Consider the following 17970-nt stretch of genomic DNA (forward strand, 5'->3'; position numbering starts at 1 on the left):
TGAGAGCAGTCACCACTGAGTTGTAAGACACGTCTATCCCAAGGGCTCCCAACTGGAGACTCCTCCCCTTCCTCCTTTCCCAGCCAGAGCATGCGGAGGACCTCTTTTTTCTACTTCCTGTAGCTTTAACCCATTCTTTAAAAAAAATTTTTTTTTCAACGTTTATTTATTTTTGGTACAGAGAGAGACAGAGCATGAACGGGGGAGGGGCAGAGAGAGAGGGAGACACAGAATCGGAAACAGGCTCCAGGCTCTGAGCCATCAGCCCAGAGCCTGACGCGGGGCTCGAACTCACGGACCGCGAGATCGTGACCTGGCTGAAGTCGGACGCTTAACTGACTGTGCCACCCAGGCGCCCCAGCTTTAACCCATTCTTATACCAAGGCTTCAGAATATAGATTTTGTAATTTGGTTATGTTTAAGGTTATTTTAGTTAGTATTCTGTACCACCAGCCCCTTTAAAAAATATGTTGGATGTATTCTATCACTTCTATAATTATGCTTCTGGTTTTGGAATTTCTGACGTTGAGGTGTGTTACTGGGATGTGTTGGTCTTCTGTGGGTTGTGTACTGAGAAGTAATGACTTCTTCTGTCCCCATTGTCATTTTCTTTATGAGATTTTTAAAATATGTTCAGGCCACACTTGCCAGCACTGATTTCACTGGAAAGCAGTTACCAGGACTTAAAATATACATTCCGGGGCCCCCAGAGACTTGCGTATTTGGTGGTTCCATCTTGGTCTTTCTCAGAGCCTGGAATGTACTTCTGCTCTTGGACACGTACGTGAAGCCTCACTTAGAATGGGGACGCCGGCACCAGACTGCACGATGATTTAGTCTATGATGGATGGCTGTGCTTTCAGGGACTTCAGAACGTTAAAACTTCACTCTTGAACTTCATGTGTAGTCTGTGTTGGGGGGTAGCCTAGTGGATGGAGCATCATCTCCTATTTTGACCTACAAAAATGATAGTTGTTGTCAACCTAATAGTGTCTAGGCTATAAAGCCATTTTCTCACTTGAACCCCAACCACCAAGGCATCAAGCCCAGCACCTAAGGGCACTACCAGATGCTACCAGACGCTTGCACTTGAGGGCTATTCACTTTACTCCCCCGGAAGACATGTCAAGCTGCCTTTTTTCTTAAGTTTATTTGTTTTGAAAGAGAGAGAGAGCGAGCAAGCGAGCATGTGCACATGAGCCGGGGAGGGACAGAAAGAGAGGGAGAGAGAGAATCCCAAGCAGGCCCTGTGCTGTCAGTATGGAGCCTGATGAGGGGCTTGATCCCACGAACCGTGAGCTCATGACCTGAGCCCAAATCAAGAGTCAGACACTTATCCGACTGTGTCACCCAGGCTCCCCGCCATCTGCTTTTGTACATGTAGAGCGGGTATACCTATCCAGTATAGATACCTGGCCCATAGCCCCGTGCTTTCGGATTAGGGAACTTAAAGCTTTCCTTCCTTTATTACAGGGAGCTCTGTAGCTGGCCTTATTTGAGCACGTTCCTGGGTGATGGTGCATCCTATTTGCCCCTGTAGGATAGATTATGGGTTCTGGACAACTTCGACACAGAGACCTCGTTGTCACTGAACATTCGTCTTTGTGGATGCTGTGTACTTTTACATCCTCCACATTTTCTGCGATTTACAACCTCCTGGTCACCGTTAACTCCGTTAGACATTATTGTTGGTCAACCAGAAGTATCTATTAGTCCAAGATAAAGTACTGTACTTCATGTTTGCTTTTGAGATACGCCCACAAGTGAAAGACGGAACTGGAAAAGCCAAAAAACTCTGTTAACGTTTACTTGCGTGGAAGGGGCTAGGGACCAGCGAAATCTTCAATTTAAACACAGGTCCACTTTGATGATGGCCTTTGTGGTTATGAATATCATCGTTAGGTTGTTTCCAGAGCATTAGGGTTTTTCTTCTGGACTCTGCTATTTATGAGGAGAAGACGTCTGCCAGAAGGTACTAACAGTGAGGAATCCTGGGCAAAGACCAGAAAGGGCTCATAACACCTAGAGGTTGGCCAGGTAGTGTTGGCGTGAGCAGACAGGCCTCTGCTATTTCACTTTAAAAGGCTCTCGCAACCTGAGATTTATTCATTCATTCACTAGCGTCACTGAGCAATGGGTCCTGACAAAATAACAAAGTACTACTAATTTATGAACATCTGGCTTTAGGCTCGAAATTCTACTATCTCTATTTCATTTGTTCCTGATTTTTAAAAATGAATAAACTGAAATCTGAACATGGGCAGGCCATTGATCAGTCTACAAGAGCTCTTCAAATAACTCGGAGAAAGTTACTATGAAAGTACCTTACTTAGAGCCTAGAGTGAGGCAGCGCCATTACTCACAATCTATCTCATAGTGACTCCTGATCGTGTGGTGTGTTTTTTCTTGGGGGAAAGAAGTTCTTCTGTACTTCTTCTGCCCTAATTACAGGTCAACTGGTTGCTTTTTCCTTGAGTGTATAAAATAATTGGTTTTCCATCAATTTTAAATCCTATCCATTCTCTCAATGTTCCTGAGACTTTGGAGAATCAGATCTCACTAGAACTTTCTACCTCCATCCACTTCTTTCAGTGTGTTATATACTTAAATGATTTTAATTAAAACTTATAAATTTATTATAATAATGCTTGCTAGTGTAACACTGAGTAGAAATAATAATGTGTCCAAGAACTAAAAATATTCTAACTCAATAATTCATAAACTCAGATGCCTGAAATAATGCAGTAATATCAATAAAACGTTGAATTCTTTTTTTGCGATTAACATTATAGTTGGGTGAATCACAGAGTAAAGCATGCACATTAATTTTAAATAAGAAAGCTTTATTACTTGGTAGATAAGCAGACGCTGTTTATGTTATTTTTTCTATATGTTGCCAACAGTAGAATAATATGGAAGAAAGATCCCTACATTTTAAGTAGGCACAAATTCACTAGAACGCGTCTTTGTTCTCAGATGCAAAATAAATATTTCTATATTATTTTATACATTATTTTGTTCTGATAAGTGGATATGAAGAGCAAGTATCCTTTTCTTTCTTCTAAATAGTATAGTACATTTATGAGTGGCCAGAAATTTCGTGCTCATTTTCCAACTCCAAGAAAAATCACAGTAAGGAAGCATGTTGAAACCTGTGTGTAAGCACATTCAGTTCGTGTTTTGATTCTTAATTTGCAATTAGAGGATGAGAATTTCAAATCTCAAAAGAAAAGAAGTTCTGAAATTTAGCGTAGCATGTACGCCTGGAGAAATGAATGCTATCGCTTTAAGATAAGGTAGGCTGGTGATTCATTGCACGACACAAGAAACAAGATCGATTTGGAGCAGGCTCCTACTGTTAGCTTTTTTGAAGATGGATTCTCACGCCGAAAATAACACAACATATTCTAGATAACAGCAGTTTTTTCCCCTGAAATCCACCAAAACTGAAGAAAAATCCAAGTGACTGTTCTTAGCAGCTGTGTGGCCTGGAGTTCACTGGGGAAGCTGGCTTCCTGCAGTCCCCTATTCATCACCTGCTTCAAAGACAGCCTGGCTGGCTATAGTTTGCAGGCCAGGTAGGGTGCCATTGTGCACAGTCTGGGAGGATTAGTATCAAAGCTGCGGCAACCAGGCCCTTGGTCTCGGGCTGCCATTCAGTCTAGCAGGGAGAGGCTAAGACTGGCCAAGGTCACAGTCTCCAGTGTGGAGTGGACTGGGAAAGGATCCTGAGAATAGAATGCTCTTTATGAAATCATGGCGCAAGCCTGCAGCACAGCAGGTGCCCTTCTGGAACACATAACATCTGTTTATGTTGGTATACCGTAGCTGACAACGAGATAATAGAGCTTTGAAATTTATCATTTTATTTTTTTAAAAAGACAACTGTATATACAATAATCCAGATGCGTATTTAGCTTCGATCCTTTATTTGAAAATCATAAAGAAAACTGACCGATTTAATTGCTGCTTTTTACGTGTATATATTTAAGCAAACAGCAACGCGTACTGACTATTAACCATTTATAACCATTGCTGATCAGTAATACCCGAATTCTTGGGTAGGAAATACGTAGCATTCGACATAATTTTTTTCAATGTTCAGGCATTTATGTCAACAGATTGCAGAACGATTTCCTGAATATGCCCAACTGGCTTGAATATTAGGAGGTTTGGATAAAATCACCCCCTCCCCCCAGACGAGAGTATTTCAAGGGTGAGGTAATAATGACGCAAAAATAAAATTTTCAACTTGGACAAATTAGAGAAAAATTAAGCTGTCCATGAGTTGTCATGACGACAAGGATGTTCTGTTGATGAACTGTCCTCCTCATTGTCCAATCAGATAGTAGAGCTGAAGCTGGAGCATGAACAGGAGAAGACGCACCTATTACAGCAGCATAACGCAGAGAAGGATAGCCTAGTCCGAGACCATGAACGGGAAATTGAAAACCTGGAAAAACAGCTTCGCGCTGCCAATATGGAGCACGAAAATCAAATTCAAGAGTTCAAGAAACGAGATTCACAGGTAATTATCAATAATATTTGATAAAACGGCTATCTATTTTTAAAAAGTCATCAGCGTTTAGTGTTTTCTTATTATTCTTGTTGGTGCACGCTGTTTGATCATTTGCAAAACTGACATATAAATGTGATTTTTTTGTTTTCTTCTCCCCCCCTCCCCCCGTTTTGAGGATGAATAAGGCTTTAACTACAGAAACCACAGGTAGCCAGATTAAAAATCCCATGGCGCGCTATAACTTGGCCCCTTTTTTATAATCTTGTCTCAGTTCCTTTCATGATGGATTTTTTTTAAGGTATCTGCCCCTTACCCCTCCCCTCAGCCTCTGCAAATCCCTATGAAATATATCAGCCTTACTCCTTGCTTTTTGTTTTAATCTCTGTAGGTAATCAAGCAGCTGTTTTAATATTTGCTTTTCCTTCCTGGTGTTGCTTTTTTTTTTCATTAGACTCTATATTTGATTAGATCACTCAGATGGCAATTGGTAAAAATGACTCCAGAGAAGGGCTATTTCCCATCAGGTCTGTCGCTTTTTCCGACATGCACATGCCCCCCAGCCTCCACCTCTGTAGTCCCTGTTGGAAACCATTTGGCAGAATAACCCCCAGCTGTGGTAGCATTTGACTCTTCAAACTTACGGATGAAATGTGCACTGTCAGCATGGAAAATTATCTTTATAAATTTCAGATGAAAAAAAAATCTTATTGGGTGTGGGCATCTTTGTGGTACAATACGTTCTTTGGGGTATATATAATCAAAGGCCTTTCGTGTATCCTCCTGAGATTGGTGTGAAATTTTATTAAAGAAAAATTGAAGAGCAACTGATAACAAAAAAAGATAATTTTCTTTTCTAATAAAACCATATCATCGACTAGGTCTAATAAATACCTCTTTTCCCATTGAAATCTTAACCATATTATTCATATCACATACAAGCTTCTTCCTCAATATCCTTTCTCCCCAAATGATATAATTTTTAAACAATGAAATAAGCCTTCTATTTTTTATGACATGTGTTTAAACAATTTTTTAATCCTCTAAACTATAAAACTGCTGATTAAGTAAGATGTTTATTTCTTGGGTGGAGGGCGGGAGGCGGTAAGGCAAAGAATAGGAGTTCTTGGTTATTTTTCATTTGACCTTGAGTTGTCTTTTACCTTCAGAGAATGACTGGGGCCCAAAAGTATACTCAGCACAGATTTTTTTTGGTCACTAATATACGCTTATAGGAGAACTATTTTCAATTTGTTTTATGGGGGATTTGCTAACTAAAAAGGTAGTCATTGTAGTAGCCATGGTACCCGAAGAGTCAGGTGGTTCCTGCTAAGTCAATGTGGGTTATATTTTTGCCACCAACCTCATCAGAGCCTTTATAAAATATAAGCTGATCTTCCGATTGTTAGCCATATAATTTACTAAGACTATTTTCCAACTTAACATTCTCCTTCAAAGATGATGCTAAGCCTCAGCATTGTCTTCAATGATAAAGTATTTGGGTTCTGAGTCTGTGTAGGGTCTGTTTGCATAGTAGAATTGCGTCCGTGATACAATAAAATACCTTAATTTATATAACTCCCACTGTTTTGGTGCTGTTGTGGAAAGCCGACAGTAGTGGAGGCCAAATTTAGAGGAAATCTTTGTGATATTACATATGTCGTATCTGCCATATATAGGGTGCGGTTCACCCAATAACAAAAGGGAAATTTTAGAATTATTACGTATAATTAAGCCACAGGGAGAGTACAATAAGGTTCTTAATTGAATTTCTGCTAATTGAAATAATCAGTATGAGGACCATATGACCTCTTCAAATGCTGAAGCACAGGATTGTGTTTCTCCTATTTTGTCTTTCTTGGAACAATTGGAATTGCTGTCATAGGAACGCCTAGTAAAGCAATGGAAACTTAGGCTAAATGCATTCTTGGTCTGAATGAAAATGATTTTCTGTGGACGCCAAACTTGATTGATTGTTTTTAGAGAATGTATTTTTTTTTTTAATTTGCCAATGAGTTGTATTTTTGAAAACCTTATCGTGTGTACCAAAATGCTAATAATTTGTATTTATTTTGGTTATTCACTGAGGGTATTAATTCAGAGTTTCCATCAGGTAAGTTCTAAATTTTCCAAATAAATCTTTTCATGATTGTGACTTAAATAATGTGATGTGTGAAGCCTTTTAAGTCCTGAATTCCATTCACAAATTTCAGAAAAACAAAGTGGACATATATTTTTAAAAAATAGAAGATCTTCTTTTCCAAATCACTGTTTTGTGGCTTGACACATGTATTATGTACCTTAAATATTGGATTGGATCATTTTTCATTTTAGGTCCAGAGAGATTTGATTTTCAGTTCACGTTTGGCTACTCCCGTTTAGCAATGGAGGCCATTTTGTAAAAAGGACTGTTTGAAATACTTAACCAAAAAAGGACCAGGGAAGTACCAATTTTGGATACTCTAGCTTTGCTTGCTGCTTTTTCTCCTATCAGATTTGTGAATTCAGACAATATAGTAAAAGTCTACTTTGGGCTTCTTCCATATATATTATGTATTATGTACTGATAAGAAAACCATGATCATAAAGTATAGTTACCTACCGTGAGGTAAATCATATATCAGACAGGAACTCCCTTGTGGTGAATATGCTATATAATTATTACAGGTTACTTTATACCCAAGGAATTTCTGTTTTCTAGAGAAATCATAAGGTATGGCAATGCAACTAAAGATAAGTAACCATTTCTTTCATTTTATTTGGTGTATTTGGCTAAGTATTCTATGCATATATTATATCTTTGTCATAATACCTTGACTTCCAATGGTAGGATATTTTATGTGGTGATACTTACATTTGCTAAAAAGCACATTAAATTTTATCACCTTCGTAGAAGATGGTCAGCCTTGTGTCTACCTGAGGTTACAATGTTTAAGAAAAAGCATCCAGATCAGTAGGTACCAAGACATATAGAAAGTCGCAGCCTCAGTGTCAGATATTTCTCCTTTGCCAGATCCCTCTTATTGAAATTAATTTGGAGGATGATTTGATTGACTTCATCATGTTTTTTTCACATAAAGAAAATTCATAGTTTTGTTATGATCATCTTAGGAGAACCTCTTCTAGCATGGTGGTTCTGCATGTGATTTTGCTTTTGAACTGCAGTGTAGTGAGAGAATTTCTCAGTTTATTCCTTTGAATTGTAAGAAAAACAGAACGTAGGCTCCCTGACTTTTTAGTTGTTCTCTTAGGACCCTGAACCACTTGGAGATCGCTTGACCTTTTATGTTTGTTGCCAGAGTGAGTGGTGTGTATGAATATTGTAGAGGACCTTTGAGATCCGCCCCAAAGGTGGGGTTCCCATCATAGGGCAGCTGTCTATGTCACGTGTTGAGGTACGGGCCCCTGGAAGACTCAGGGTGACCACAGCAGCCACTGTGAACCACCGTCAGTAGAAGGCAAATTAATAGAGCCGACTTGGGAGACGGTTGTCACGAGATCCAAAAATACATGAAACTTAAAATTTGCATATAGGAGATGGAATCTTTCCTAACTTTGGGATCTTGATGCCTTTCTTGATTTCCTAACCTGAGAATCATGATGCTATTATGAACGAGTTTTGCATAATAAATGGACAGAACATCTTGGTTTTGCCATATTGATTCACAGTAAGAGGCTGTCCTATGGCTAATAGTAAAATGTAGGGTTTTCAGAAATCTTCTTCTTTCCCTCTTCTACTTAAAAAAAGATCTCCAGAAAAGATGTTTGTGGTAAGACAATTGTAATTTTTAAAATTATATCTCAATGACATCACTTTCTTTTCCATGAATTTGGTAATCCGGGCCCAGATTAAAAATGTTCATTTCTAAAACTGGGTGTGTGCCTGTGTATGGTGGACTAAATATTGGCTGTTCTAAGATTCTTCTAAGGTTACTTATGGATGAATTGAGCAATATGTACATTCTAAACATTATAGCTAAACCTGTACATGGTCTTTGGGCTTTTTTCGGGTAGCATTTTTCCATTGGAAACATTGATTTTAATTTTTTTATATGTCAACCACTTTCAAAAGGGATGTGAGGCGGCATTCTGTAATAAAAAAAAACATTTAAACAGCTAAAATATAACTGAAAATAGTAATTAAGCAATAAACGATATTCACTCCATCAGGAAACCTATACTACTTTTAAAAATGCTTTAGTGACGTACCAGTTTTAGCTCTGAGCACACCTAGAAGCCACAGTGAAGAGGGGAACATGATGAATTGTGTCATTCTGATGATCTGTGAAAGAAATCTTACCAGTTCACTTTTTTTCTAGCTCCCAATTCTGAGAGAAATGTATGACAGAGGACTTAGCCTGAAGGATACCGACCAATAGAACTGTTGACATCTCTATGTATTAAAACATTTGGAAATGAAATGTGGCGGGAACATCTTGGAGTCTTTAAGTACTTTCACAAAATGTAATGAGCAGGTTATATTTTAACGCGCCCACATTTCATTTTGATCAAATAAAATGATGAATACCATCATGCTCAATATCAAAAAACACACGTGCTTCAGGAGATCCAATTTTGTACATATGAATCAAATGAAAGGATATTTTAAATCGCGAGACTAGCAAAGTCTAGTACTTTCATTATGTGACTGATCCTGTAGCCCTTGCAAAGCATCTTTAGAGAAACATGGCTGAGATTAGAGGTAGTTTAAAAGCTAATGCCCAGCTGTTCATTTCGAAATCTGTTGCTCTCTTTCTTCCAGCTGATTCTCTTGTCCTCTGAATTTATACTATGGAAAACTATAAGAAATAAAAGCAAGTGGTAATTTGGTTCAGGAGCATAGGGTATTTGTACCTGTACTAAAACAGTTCCCTTTCTCCCTCCATGACCAAAATGGTATTTCATCGTCTTTTATTCACTAAGATCATTTACTTGGTTTTGAGGTAGTAAATATTTTCATTTCTTTGGGTCAACTGGACAGATCATGTGGAAAAAACAAACTATGTAAATATTTTCCCCCTACCGTAATGAGGCTGTTGCGGTCAATGTAACCCTGCTTTTTTGTTCCCTTCCTGTCCCTGGTGACACCCACAGTCACATCAGAGTGGATGCCTGGTGTTCCAGCTGTGTGCACACCGTGCTTTGATACTTACCCCCGATACACTAAGTTATTTGTAGTAGAGGGAAAGAGGCATGGACTTAAGCGTGCTTTCAGTATTAGGTGGGTTTTGCTGCAATGCACATAATGTGTAATGTCAGACATAAGAAGGGTTGGTGCGAAGATGTTTTTAACAATTTATTATTCTGCGAAAAGAAAGTAAGACTTTTTCAGTGGACTTGTGGTAAAACCACACATTTCAGGTTTCAATTTATTTTCTTTAGATGAAGCTTTATGGTATTATCGAAGAGCTGCATTTAAGACCGATCAAAAACTTACTGCATACATTTAGAATATAAACAGAGGTTTTCCTAACTGAGCCATTTTGAAAAGCCTGTGCAGGAAATACTGTTTTTCTGATACCAAAAGCACAGGTTAGACAGAAATTTCCAAGGAGGATCAAAGTTCATTTCATATTTTGACACAGATATATTGATGCAAAGATCCTGTTTTATCAGTAGCCAATGGTGTTTTGTCTAATAGTATTACATATGAATTTAATAATGTTTTATTTATATGTTATATGTATTACTATGTATAAGAATACTATTTCTTAGGTACTTAATTAGGAGAAAATATAGGAAGATGACCTTTCAAAGTAAAGGTTACATTTTTTGTAGATCACTAGCCTTCGTTTTCCATTATAATTCTAGAATTCTGTAATTATTTTCATCTTATAGGCACACAAATAGCGTATATTCCTATAATTAAACTATTATAAATAATTCAACTTGGTCCTCGTCGTGGAGAAAATTACATTACGTTGAAAAAACAATAACAGGCTGAGACAAGGAAATTGATTTCTCTAGGAATGATCCATTTGTAGAAGTATTATACAGTGTATCTTTAGTCCTGTGCATATTTTTTAAATGTGGCAGTTACCATGGAAACCACATTCCATGGCATGTGGTCCACTTTTAGATAAAGCATATTCCTTTTAAAGACAAACCTTCCAAATAATGGCATGAAGTATTCCCTTTGAATCAACAACTTTGTGTCAATTAAATGATTGCTTTAAAAATCCGTCTTTTGTTCTCACTCTACTTCATAGATTTTTTAGATAGATTAAAGTTGTTCTTGAAGAAGTAATAACTAAATGCTGGAGATATTTAAAATAGGGGGTACAGTGGTGAAAACCGGGGAGATGGCGAGGGACAAGTGTGTGGACACAGGACGTTGTGCCGGACGTGCACCTGTGCAGGTATCTACGTATCCAGCAGCAGCATAGCCAGACTGAGTAAAGAGATGACCACATCCAATTATTCTCAGTTTACAGATGAAGAACCTAGGGTTCAAGGCCACTACCTTGCCCAAGGTCACAGAACTAGCAAAGCAGGGCTCCTTAATCTTAATTCAGTACTCGTTCTCGATCCCCCAGCCTCTTGCAAGAGAGATTTTAGATTTGGGGAGAGACTCGGACATGGCAAAAAAGGCACAGGGTTATACGTGAGCCCTTGCCTAGCGTGAGAGAGATGCTGGTACCCTGCTCCCCTAGCTGAGAGGCTCCTCACCATTTGCATTTCTTTCCGTGAGTTGCCATACTTGCCGTTGCTGCAAAGTCATAATTGAATCCTGCTGCGTGAGTTCCAGCTTTAGTAAGCAGTACCTCCCTGAACAGCACTGAATTCCTGTGCTTGTTTGTGCTTAACAGCGGCAGCAGCAGCAGCAAATGTTTATTGCGTGCCTTGCGTGCACCAGGCTCTCTGCTAGGTCCTTCGCGATGCACCATCTCTTTGAACCCTTCCAACCCCCCGTGAGGATTAAACTTCCCATTTGGGAGCTCTGTTTGGACCTTCTTGCCTGGGTCCAAAGATGAATGTATGTTAGTCCATTTTATCAAGGAGACAAGTTTCAGAAAGCATAAGTAGAATGCCCAAGGTTACAAGTGTGTGGACGCAGGACGTTGTGCCTGTGTAACTTAGTAGGTAAGTTAGTGTAGCTGAGACTCGTGTGGCAGAGTCCCGTGCCCCATATGCCTACTTGTGTGTGAGTCCGTCGTCTCTGAGTTTCATTTATTCTGCATAAATTCCATATTTTCGATGTTGGATTGTCAACTCATGGCTAGATTTAACGTACTGATATCCATACCTCAGACCGTTTAAATCCAAATCAAGATTGAGCAACGGTTTCAAACTTTCTCCGACGCCACAAGCCATGGCTGTGTGTCTCTCTTCTGAGACACATTTAACTCCGAAGAGATAGGCAGTTCTTAATATTTTATTTGGAAGAGAATTCCTTCCCACAAATTTCAGAATTTGGAGACTGGAAAAATAAATACGTTTTTGAAATGGGTTCACTTTTGGCTTTTGCATTATTACTGAAATGAGAAGATGTGTCTAGAGGAAGAATGTAGGAAGCTTTTACGTCAATGAACCTACCAATCTCGATAAAAATTAGCAGGAATCTGCAGTTGGCACTGGTGAAATGAGCTTTGGTGTCAATGGCCTATTATAGGCGAACACCTATCATAGTCACACACCAGTTTGGAATGTCACATACGATCCCTTCACTTTATGGAATGAATTTTTAAATCTCAAAGACTTCAGTTTCCCAATTTTTCCCCTAAGGGAACCCGTGTAATGATCCTTATTGCGTGACAACAGCTAGTCCAAACCTTTTAGAAGTGAGGTCAAGGCAGTTTAGTAAATTCAAACCCAGAGACTGTCTAGAAATACAAGGAATAATTAGAAACCGTGTTTCTTTTAGAATCCTCAAAGACAATTTATGTTGATGCAGTTATAGCTCAATTCTAGACTGACTTTGGTCCGGATGAGAAGTTTTCAGATGAATTCTTTTCTTTACATAAAATACCCCAGAGATAAATTGTTATTCCACATCCTGAATGTCATTCCCATTGACATAAGGAAAAATTGCCTTCAGTTATTTTTAGCGTATTGCTCCTCCTTGTCCTTTTCACCTCTGCCTCAAAAAAATTACTAAGAATGTTGGCAGAAATTATCTTTGAGGAAACACTGCATGAATAACTCTTCTTTCTTGATGTCTTGGAAAAGTCGTTTTTGGATTTCTGACTCAGTCCGTTCTCTGAGAGACATCCTTGATGTCTTTATTTATACATTTGAGGTAATTTTTTGTGACAGAGAGGTCGGAGCCAAAGTGCAAGAAATGATTGGCAAAATGATGATATCATCACACGTTCAAAGCACTGGCAAATTGAAGCTTATTAAACTGTCATTTTGTCTTCCATTCAGGACTAATTGGAATCATGCCTAGTTGCATGATAGGAAAGATACTTAACACCTGAGAATTTCTCATGAGAAAAATGACAGGAATTGATGTCAGGGAGACCGTAAACTCGTGTCTGAGGAGGGGAGCAAGGCATTACATGAAAATAATAGTCTATTTTCAAGCTACTTTAATGTTTGTGTACAGAAAATGTTTGAAAAATACTGTTAATAGGAGATAATAAAAAAAACTGGCCTAACTGAGACTTAAAGCACTGAAATTGGTGGATTCATGTGAAACTTGGGAGTAGCGTTTTCCCATTGAAAGGAATGTTAAAATTCAGCGAAAATTCTTTTCCGTCACTTATCTTACATTGTTACCTGGCCTCTCAAGTATTTTCGGATAATTGTGTCCTGGGAGGTTGGAGAGAGATCACGAGAAATCAGAAAGAAACTGTACACAATTCGACTTGCAGGGATGGAAAATGTGTGTTATTTTTCCGGTTCATTTTGATTTGTTTTCCTTAGGTATGAGGTCAAGGCCTAAAAGTATTAGTCCTATTTGAAAATGAGATAATGGCATCCTCTGAGAATGAAGTTTGCTGAAGTCTGTGGCCTGGATCGGGGGGTCTCTTCCCTTGTTAGTGGGGGCCATTGTAATGCAACATTAGTCTTGCATTGTGCCTGTGTGTGTGTGTGTGTGTGTGTGTGTGTGTGTGTGTGTGTGCGCGCGCGCGTGCTCAGGTCTCTCCCACTGATATCACTCTGTGGTACACAGGAGCTTCCAGTGAACATGAAACCAACAGCCCAGCCAGCCCCTAGCATCTCAAAACCAGGGAATTTTCCAGTGGAAGGACTCGAAAGGTACAGGTCTTTAAAAAGGTTAAAATTAAACTGGTGATTCATTCATCTTAAGTTTGCCTCTTAAGTCAGTATTTATTAATGAAACAAACCCCAGATCCCTAGGGTCAAGCGGGACCTTATTTATTTTGTTATTTGCAAAGATGTCATTTAATGTACAAAATCCATGTGTTCACCAAATGTTTCCCGAAGAGCTAATTTTTTTGTAATGTAAACGTTATCCTCACTTGTTGGGCAAGTTTTATAGTAGCTCCAGATAAAGTGATGTTGGCATGGGCAACGAAAGTGGAGTGTGAGGTTTGAAAACTTTTGTTCTTCAGTTATTCAGAAATTATGCCAAAGCTGTCATTAGACAAAAGCCATGAGTTCAAGGGGTACAGGGTGTTGCCAGCCGCTATTAATGTCAATCCTGACTGTTCATATCCTGGTTCAGACTTTGGGAAACATGGAGATGCACTCGTGTACTTAGACCTCTGGGATCATTGCTAGTGATGGCAGTAAACGTCACAACCCGTGCCTACAAAGTTGGCATTTCTTAAAATAAGTCATTCAGTTCAGAAATAAGACTAGTAAATCTTTTCCTGAAAATCATCATTATCATTAACTATTCTGATGGCTTTTTGAAATCTTATTGTTCCACACTGATGTCAACAAAAGGGAACTGTGACTTCAAAAGTTTAGTAACTGTGACTCTTCAGATAACGTATGAATCAAGTTTATTTCCATATACATTTTTCCATCTGTAAAAATTGGGCAGAATTATGTATATGGAATTTCCTCATGACAGAGACTTTATTCAGCTTGATTCATTTATTCGATGAAGATTTCTTGAGTGCTGTTCTGTACCAGGCCCTGAGGCTGGGTGTTTCAGCCAGGTGTGTTTCACATCCTGGTGCATGTGAATATTGTCCGAGGGTTATGTAGAGTGTGGCCCATCTAGTCCTAAGGGGGTTCCTGCTCTGGGTATGGAAAAGAACAAGAGAGACCAATACTCTGCTCTAAAGGAACTTACACTTGAATGGGGGAAGGCAGATGATAACACAAAAACAGCCAAAGTGACAGGGAGAGCATCACATAGCAATAACGGGTAGGTTGAAAATTAACCCAGAGAGGTATGACAGGTGACTGAGTGATTGTCTTAGCGAGCCACCAGAGAAGGCCTCTCCAAGGAAGAGCTGTCTGAGCTAAGAAAGATCTGATTGAGGAGAAGCCAGCCAGGCTGCGGGGACAACCAGTGAGGAGACCCTGGAGGAGACTAAATGTGGTGTGTTCAAGAAATAAAAAAGGAAGTCTGATGGCATGAACGTAGCAGGTACGGGGAAGGTTACAGGGCCTTTGAAGAACTGGGATTCCATTTTATTAAAAAACAATTTTTTTTGATGTTTATTTTTGAGAGAGAGAGAGAGAAGAGAGCATGCGAGCACGAGCGGGGAGGGGCAGAGAGAGAGGGAGACACAGAATCCGAAGCAGGCTCCGGGCTCTGAGCTGTCAGCACAGAGCTCGATGCGGGGCTCAAACCCACGAACCGTGAGATCTTGACCTGAGCCGAAGTCGGCCGCTTAACCGACTGAGCCCCCCAGGTGCCCCTGGAAGACAATGAGAGGATTCCAAGCAGTGATGTGACAGGATCTAGTTCATGTTTTTTGAAGTCCATTCAGGCTGTTGTGTGCAGTCCTGGGTTTCTATTTGATATATGTATTTGGGTCAATAGGACTTCCTGATGGGTTAGGTGTGGGAGGGGAAGGAAAGAGGATTCTTTAGAGTTTTAGTCTGAGCTGTTAAGATAAATGATGGGGTCAAATATGACGATGATTCGGAGGGAATAACAACAAAATCAAGAGTTCTGTTGTTGCCAAGCTGAGTTTGAGTGACATCTTTAACATCCAGATGGAGATGTGTCAGCCGAGGAGTTGAGTATACAGTCAAGGTTCCAGAAAAAGGAATTTGGACATCATTGCCATGTAGATAGAAATTAAAGCATGGACCTGGAAGCAATGACCAGTTTCTTATCAAATATGAAGACAGTGATGCTGGTTCATGGCCAGCCTCTACCACTTAGTGGCTGCTATAAACCTGAGTGACCTCTTTCATATCTCTGGTCATCATTTTCACATCTGTAATATTCATTCATTCATTCATTCATTCATTCATTCAGCATCACCTGTTGAGCTGCTGCCACCTGTCAGGCACTATACTAGGCCTTGGAATATTAAAAAAGGAACGATCCCTGCCCTCCAGCTTACAGTCTCTGGGACAATAGGAATTTTGCATCTGGAGGGTAATATGATTCATACCAACGGATAGGAGCAAAGAATGCCTTCCTTTAACATAGACGAAGGATGCATCTTACCACACATAAGAGCAGACATAGTAACACCCTTGATCAGAAGGACACCCTGCCCGGGCCCTCGAGTCCCCATGAAGGCATCCCTTTGCCATTGACACCACCTGATTTAGCGTGATGTCTTAATGAGCCCCTTTAAAATACTTCCTTCATCATTCAGTAGGGTGGAGGGAGATCAATATCTTCCTGGCCCCTTTCTATTGTCTGGAAACTTCGCCTGCATGCCTGCCTTGCCCACCAAGTGTGTAAGGAACTGGTAACTATATCAGCATGAAAACGGACAGTTTTATTCTGTGGCCTTGTCTAGTGTGCCTGGCCTTTAAGCCTTCCAGAGTTACAGATATAGATGTGTGTGTGTGTGTGTGTGTGTGTGTGTGTGTGTGTGTGTGTGTGTATACACACACAGTGTTCTCCCAAGCAGGGTTTATTAGCATATAGGAAGATAAAATGTAGAACTTCTTTTTACATGCACTTGTATTTCATCTTGTAATATATATATATATATATATATATATATATATATCTCAAAGTACAGCAAAGTGATAAAGGTACTTTGATCCCAAGTACAGAAGATGCGTCTATCATGTGGTATGGGGGCATCAGGTTTGGGGAGGTAATGAGAAGAGATTGAATTAAAGGAGATATCATATGCATTGCATTTCAAAAATGAGTGGAGGGGCGCCTGGGTGGCGCAGTCGGTTAAGCGTCCGACTTCAGCCAGGTCACGATCTTGCGGTCCGTGAGTTCGAGCCCCGCGTCAGGCTCTGGGCTGATGGCTCGGAGCCTGGAGCCTGCTTCCGATTCTGTGTCTCCCTCTCTCTCTGCCCCTCCCCCGTTCATGCTCTGTCTCTCTCTGTCCCAAAAATAAATAAACGTTGAAAAAAAAAATTTTTTTTAAAAATGAGTGGAAATTGGCTATGCAAATTAGACTCGGGAAAGCATTCCAAACAGGACTAGCATAAGCAGTACTTGGAGACAGTTTGTACCACGTTGAGAAGTCTGGACTGGATCCCCATGTACACTGCCCCCAGTCTGGGGTTTATACGCTCTGTCTGTCTTGACATTTCTGTGTCTTCCATTTGTCTACCTCCTTGTCCTACTTGTAACTTACTACCCCTTCTGGTAATTATTTAAAACAGTGTTCTCCCAAGCAGGGTTTATTAGCATATAGGAAGATAAAATGTAGAACTTCTTTTTACATGTACTTGTATTTCATCTTGTCAAAATACCCATTTGGGGTGAATCTTTATAACGTACATAATGTATCAGTACAGTGGTGTTACAGATTTATACATGTACACACTGGCTTTCATGCCCCAATTACATTTTTTTTTCATGTTTATTTATTTATTTTGAGATGACAGAGAGAGAGAGAGGGAGGGAGAGAGAAACCCAAGCAGGCTCTACACTGTCAATGCAGAGCCCAATGCGGGGCTTGATCTCGCAAATCGTGAGGTCATTACCTGAGCCAAAGTCAAGAGTCGGACACTTAACCGACTGAGCCACCCAGGCACCCCGCCCCAAATTTTTATGATAGAAATGTCCGATAACAAACTTTAGGGATCATAACTGTCAACAATCAGAAGTCACTGAGAAACTTTAAGCAGAGGATTAGGAGGCAGAAGGGAGTGACATTGGAGGCTGGGTGACTAGCTAGGAGTCATCCCAGATGATGAGGGACTTGGCTAAGGTATCAGCAGTGGGTGAGTTGACAAGGCAGTGAGGGAGAGAGAGGAGACCCAGGGATGTGGCTTGCTGTGCCACCGGACACTTAGGTGTCCATGTTATTATGTAAGTAAGTGGAAATGCAGGACTAGGGTTCAAAAGAGAGCTCTCCTTTGGGGATACAGATTTGAGAGTCACCGGGATGGATAGTAATGGATACCAATGGTGAAGGTGGGTTTTCCTA

The 17970-nt window shown here is 39.9% G+C and overlaps 1 protein-coding gene across 6 annotated transcripts in view; it reads left to right on the forward strand.

Annotated features, from left to right (window-relative positions):
* Window positions 1-17970, forward strand: part of CEP112 (centrosomal protein 112) — a 422889-nt gene that overhangs the window by 196719 nt on the left and 208200 nt on the right. For all 6 annotated transcript variants that reach the window (XM_047833171.1, XM_047833173.1, XM_047833170.1 and 3 more), the window contains one exon: window positions 4346-4528. In XM_047833171.1, the coding sequence (XP_047689127.1) occupies window positions 4346-4528 (183 nt within the window). The remainder of the gene's footprint in view (window positions 1-4345; window positions 4529-17970) is intronic.

Source organism: Prionailurus viverrinus, chromosome E1 (genome assembly GCF_022837055.1).
Source record: "Prionailurus viverrinus isolate Anna chromosome E1, UM_Priviv_1.0, whole genome shotgun sequence".
Classification (NCBI taxonomy): Eukaryota; Metazoa; Chordata; class Mammalia; order Carnivora; family Felidae; genus Prionailurus; species Prionailurus viverrinus.